The sequence below is a fragment of the Anopheles nili genome, chromosome 3, assembly GCF_943737925.1.
Source record: "Anopheles nili chromosome 3, idAnoNiliSN_F5_01, whole genome shotgun sequence".
In the NCBI taxonomy this organism is placed as follows: Eukaryota; Metazoa; Arthropoda; class Insecta; order Diptera; family Culicidae; genus Anopheles; species Anopheles nili.
Window position 1 is genome coordinate 39,242,831 of NC_071292.1, and position 5,710 is coordinate 39,248,540.

Sequence of the window (5,710 nt, forward strand, 5' to 3'; positions counted from 1 at the left end):
GCGATTCTCTCGTCAAGAACGCGTTTCTCGCGCGTAAAGTCATTCAACTACGCTGGAGCCATTCACCATAAACAACCCCTACTACTAGCAGAACTACGGCAAGAGAGCGTTGGGACTATTTTTCCACGGTGGAAAACACTACTAGACCCTCGTTAGCTACTTGCGTTAGAGAAGCTGCACTTGTGCAAACGGAGCGAACGGCTCGAAATCCGGGACATCCTGCTATCATGCTGCAAGCTGTGTTTGTTAGTGCCTTTTTGATAGTACTTGTGAGAAAGAGCAGGCGGAAGACAGGAGAGAGAGAGAGAGAGAGAGAGAGATACACACACACTGAGCGCAAAAGGGAGAGTGTAAATCTGCCTCTTGGACAGGCGGAGAGACACGAAAAAATCCCGGAGAGATCCTTCGTGTTAACGCCCTTTTTGTATCATGCATGCGCTTGTTTTAGGGCTCCTTTCAACACGTGCTTGAATGTTTGCACCATGCGTTCCCTTTCGAGGTAAACGCACACATATAGGATTTCGAAAGAATAAGCTTCATCGTGTAGATAATCAATCTTGGAATGAAGTTTGCCTTAGTTTTCCTTACTTTCGATAGCGAGGAAATTTAAAGTTGTGACCAGCTAAGACACTACAACGTCAAATAAAAGGAGTTTTTGTTTGATGCATATTGCAAACAAACACACATGAGCAATATGGAGATGAGCAAAACACAATTGTTTAAATTTCATTTCATTCTAAACTACGTTAATACATTTTTCTGATGTGGAATTCATTGAGAAAATCGTCTAGTCATGAGAACTAATTTTTTTTCTATTATCTGCAAATAGTTAGCCTGATCAAATCAAGCGTATGAATACCAATCTTTTGTTTCTTATTGTTTATTCTTTCTTCAAACCATGGTAAATTGTCTTAAACTAGAGATACTCGAACTTTTTTCATGATCCAAGAATCCACTCGTGGATCAAATCCGTACTAAACCTCCTACGTAGAAAGCAGAACTGACTATCCCGTTACATGAATCACTTCAAGTGGTTGAAAGTTCCAACAAAACCGTACAGGTTATTGCGCCATTTTAGAAAAAAAAATGAATTATTACTAACAAATGTATTGGATAGCGAAAGTTTGCATCAACCTGTTTAAAAATTTAACAAAGATCACATTAACCTTTTCATTATTTTTTAAAATTTTATACTCATGGTTAGAAGAGAATATATTTTTAAGACAAAATGAATGTTTGAAAAGCAAATATACAAATATATAATAATATATTATAATAATATATAGAGTTGTAGACGGGGTGTTTCATTAGTTTTAGTTGTATTCCAACAAAGGAATAAACTCATAAACAGAGTGGCATTTATTTACTTATACTTGGTTTTTAACACTACTTTGCTTTTCTTACTTTTCCCACCTTCTGCTTAAAGGCATTATTTTTCAAACTCTTTCCTTTTTTGTTGCCATTTTTCTTATCTTTTCCTAAAACCCTGGCACTGCCGTTTTGTTGTTGAGTTTGTTTCAATTTTTTCTTCAAACGTAACGCCTCTTCGGCATCTCGTGTTTCTGCATTACTAGCCTTTGTCACCTGCTTTTGTTTTCCGTTCGATAGTTTTTCTTCAGCTGATTTTATGGGTACCGTCTGTTCCTTCTTGCCGGATTCGTCATGCTGGGCTTTCTTGCTCTTTTTTGTGCCCTTGGTCTTGGTGTTGGTTGGCTTCTGGAATACTTTCACGACATGGTTTGTATCCTCCCGTTCAGCTTTTCGCTTTTCAATTATGTCCTTATAGTACCAATCGCGTTTGTCGATTTTTTTCGGCACAATAATTTCTTCCACTTCCGCTTCCACATCTTCGGCATCCCCATTTGTTGTGCCATCAGAGATGTTCTTCGGAATCGCGTCGGAGAATTTTTGCAGTTTGGCCACGAAAAACCCATCCAGATTATGCGTATGAGGGTAAAAACGGCGCGTTAGCTTCATCGACGGATGAAACCGATGTGCACCAAATCTAGTCATGCCCTCTACACCAAAGTCAAGCCCAGTAGACACCAGCCGCACGTTGCGCATTTTTAATGCATAATCAATGACCCATTCGTTTTCTTGAGGAAGAATGGAGCACGTGGAGTATACTAAATAACCACCCGTCTTGGAGCTGGCCGACAAGCAGTCGATCGCAGTTAACAGCAGCCGTCTTTGCAGATTGTAACACCGCTGCACGTCGATATCCGTCTTCGTTGCCTTGACACTGGGATCTTTTGAAATAACACCCGATCCTGTACAGGGCGCATCGAGCAGTACTCTATCGAAGCCCTTCATGATGTCTTTATATTTGATACCATCTACACAGGTGATGACCGCATTTTGTATCCCTAGCCGATGGAAATTACCCAGCACCGCAAGTAAACGATCCTTATTCGAATCGTTCACGAAGAGTACACCCGTATTCTTCATTAGCGCTGAAATGTGAGAGCTCTTGCCACCCGGAGCAGCGCACAAATCTAGGATGCGCTCGTTTTCTTCTGGTGCCAAGGCCATTACCGGTAACATGCTGGATCCTCCCTGCAGCATGTAGTGTCCGGCAAGGTATTCGGGAGTTGCTCCTAGCGGCACTTGTGAGGAATACACAACCAACCCTTCCTTGGACCACTTACCAATCGGATCGAGATTAATGCCGCGATTGATCAAGGCTTGTGCCAAATCTCGACGTCGAGTCTTAAGGCTGTTCGTGCGGATTGTGATTGGGCGTTGGAGTTCCGATGCCTCCAGAAACTCGAGCAGCTCGTTCGGGGAAAAGATGTCCATCAGCAGACCCATGAAGTACTCGTTGTACGAGTAGTACAAACATAGATCTTTCTTCAGTAGTTCGACGTATTCGCATCGTGATTTGTTTGGATCGCGATTAGCAGAGAAATCTGCCAACACTCCAATAACGTCCTTGATTCGAATATTTACGTCTTGAAGGTTTGCCGTTTGCGCTATCTCTTCTTCGGTAGGAAATTGGAACCGTTCACGATTCTTTGCTGCTTCTGCCATCTCGTCGTCAGCTTCTTTTTGTTCCTTTGCCATCCGTTTTTTAAGTTTCTTATTTGCTGCCTCGATGGGTAGCATATCCTCGTCGTCGTCGTCGTCATCATCATCATCATCATCCATATCGTCATCATCATCGTCCTCTTCCTCTTCTTCCTCATCAGAAACTTCGCCTTGTTCATCGCTATCCTCCTCCATATCTTCATCTTCTTCCTCTTCATCTAACTCTTCTTTATCGTCCTCATCTTCATCATCTTCCTGCTCGATGTCGGCCGCTGTTTCGGTGTCTTGGTCCTCATCACTATTCACGGAGTCATCTTCATCCGAGTCTTCATCCTCGGATTCAGCCTGTTGAAGAAACTTTTTCATTTGGCTCTTCTTCACTCTCACTACCGAATGCTGTTGTTCGTCGTCATCCGGTTCATTGTCACTATCGAACAGGTTGAGGCCCTTCTTAGCTACTCCATTATTATGTCCATTCGCAACCGTCGATTGCTGCTTACTTTTCTGACCCAATTGTTGGTACTTCTGTCTGCTTTTTTCTAGATTGAATATTTCAGATGGATCGAACGAACCGGTAGCAACGGTGGCAGATACTTTTTGAAGAGCCTTTTTACTCTTTTGTTCCACTTTTTGCTTCGCCTTTACTTGCTCACGCTTTTTCAGTCGCTGTATCTGGTGACGAGACATTTTCTTCTGCTGTTCATCATCTGAAACAAGTTTATGATGAACATTGATTGTAAAGGAATTTTTGAACATATTCTACTTGCCTTCAGACTTGTTAAATTTGAACATAGGTTCCGGTTGCTTGCGAGCTTTTCTTCCCGGTCCTTTTTTAGGCCTTTCGAGATGAATTTTACGACCCATTTTGCACAAAAACAGAAATCAACAATTCTCTTTCGGAGAGCGAGGCGCGTGGTGTTTTCGTATTAAACACGCGGTAGCGGCGACTTGACAGATGTGTTGACAGTGTCTCGAATAAATGCTTGTTTACACTGGTGTAGTCTTGCAAGATTGCTAGAGACGTGCTAGGTCGACTATTTCGAATAATGTGTGATGGTCGTATTGTTTCAATGAATATAAGTGCGCAATATTTCAAAACATTATTGAATATCAATAGTTTGGGAATCTAATTGAAACTTCTTTCAATTTGCTTAAAAAAAGTATTTTACTCAACCAAAAGTAAAAAACCAGATAAAAACAGATGCAGCCGGGAGTTCGAAAATCTCGGAAATGTCAACATTCCGATGGTCTTCATTAATTTTGTAAACAAATGCACATTTACTCCAGTATTTTTAGTTAGTAACAGAAGATTCATTTTGATACGTTTTGTTGCTTAAAAATGCCAGTCGCGTGTGGTAGCAATTGTGGCCGAAATGCGTTTATGCGAGTAAGCCACAATCGATAATAATGCTTTAAGGATGAAACATGACAACATAATTTTTGCGCGTTTCAGAGGCCGAAAACAGGAGATGTGCTATGCAAGGAATGTTTCTTTGTCGCGTTTGAAACGGAAATACACAACACAATTCAACAAGAAGAGTTGTTTCGGCCCGGTGAAAAAGTGGCCATCGCTGCCAGCGGCGGAAAGGACAGTACTGTACTCGCGCACGTGATGAACGTTTTGAACAAGCGGTACAACTACGGATTGAATCTCGTGCTACTATCCATCGACGAAGGCATCACCGGGTACCGGGACGACAGTTTAAAAACGGTGGCACAGAATCGAGATGACTACGGCATGCATCTGCGGGTGCTATCATACCAGGAGTTGTACGGATGGACAATGGATCGAATTGTAGCAGAAATAGGCCGCAGTAACAACTGCACATTCTGTGGTGTATTTCGACGGCAGGCATTAGATCGGGGAGCTCGGTTAATGGAAGTGGACTGTGTAGCCACTGGACATAACGCCGACGATATTGCGGAGACCGTGATAATGAACATACTACGCGGTGACACGGCACGATTGCGACGCTGTTGCGACATCAAAACTGGATCAAAAGAGGCGGATACTATTCCTCGCGTGAAACCGCTCAAGTACAGCTACGAAAAGGAGATTGTGATGTACGCACACTTCAAGAAGCTTGTGTATTTCTCCACCGAATGTGTCTTTGCACCCAACGCGTATCGCGGCCATGCACGAGCTTTTCTAAAAGATTTAGAAAAAGTACGGCCATCAGCCATTATGGACATAATTCATGCCGGCGAGCAACTACAGATAAAGGGCACGGTAAAGAAGCCAGTGCGCGGAGTTTGTGGCCGGTGTGGATTCGTATCCTCACAGCAGCCTTGCAAAGCCTGCGTGCTGCTAGAAGGTTTGAATCGTGGGCTACCAAAGCTAGGTATTGGTAAAAAATCGAAAGGCAAACGAATGGTGGAGCTACAGGAGCAACAGTTGCGCGAAAAAGCACATCTAGTGAAAAACGACTTTTGATTTATCGGGTCATTGGCAATAAACATTCTTCAAACAATACACACTCAATCGTTTGTAATATTATGCTTATGATTTGCTCGAATCGTTTATGATATAGATATTTAATGCCAAAATGATTCGTTGATATGAAATGTGCTGCAACGATGAACCTAGTCCATATTTCTTCTTTCTTATTGAAACCTTATTGTAGCACGTGCAAAAGTTCGGAGTGCAATGTTCACAGGACACTCAGGGCATTACCGGTATACA

At 42.3% G+C, this 5,710-nt stretch overlaps 2 protein-coding genes across 2 annotated transcripts; one reads left to right on the forward strand and one right to left on the reverse strand.

Moving 5' to 3' along the window:
* Positions 1–1,204: 1,204 nt before the first annotated feature.
* On the reverse strand, positions 1,205–3,891 carry LOC128726300 (uncharacterized). The gene is made up of 2 exons (XM_053820102.1): positions 3,795–3,891; positions 1,205–3,734 (listed from the first exon to the last, which is right to left on the reverse strand). Exons 1-2 carry the CDS (start codon positions 3,889–3,891, stop codon positions 1,387–1,389), a joined length of 2,445 nt encoding a protein of 814 aa, XP_053676077.1. The 3' UTR covers positions 1,205–1,386.
* Positions 3,892–4,366: 475 nt separating this feature from the next.
* Positions 4,367–5,461, forward strand: LOC128726348 (cytoplasmic tRNA 2-thiolation protein 1). The gene is made up of 2 exons (XM_053820152.1): positions 4,367–4,414; positions 4,481–5,461. Exons 1-2 carry the CDS (start codon positions 4,367–4,369, stop codon positions 5,459–5,461), a joined length of 1,029 nt encoding a protein of 342 aa, XP_053676127.1.
* Positions 5,462–5,710: the final 249 nt, after the last annotated feature.

Coding starts and splice junctions, on each gene's coding strand:
- LOC128726348 (XM_053820152.1), top strand. CDS start 4,367: ATGCCAGTCGCGTGTGGTAGCAATTGTGGCCGAAATGCGTTTATGCGA. Junction 4,415..4,480: donor GCCGAAATGCGTTTATGCGA/GTAAGCCACAAT, acceptor TGCGCGTTTCAG/AGGCCGAAAACAGGAGATGT.
- LOC128726300 (XM_053820102.1), bottom strand. CDS start 3,891: ATGGGTCGTAAAATTCATCTCGAAAGGCCTAAAAAAGGACCGGGAAGA. Junction 3,735..3,794: donor CAAATTTAACAAGTCTGAAG/GCAAGTAGAATA, acceptor AACTTGTTTCAG/ATGATGAACAGCAGAAGAAA.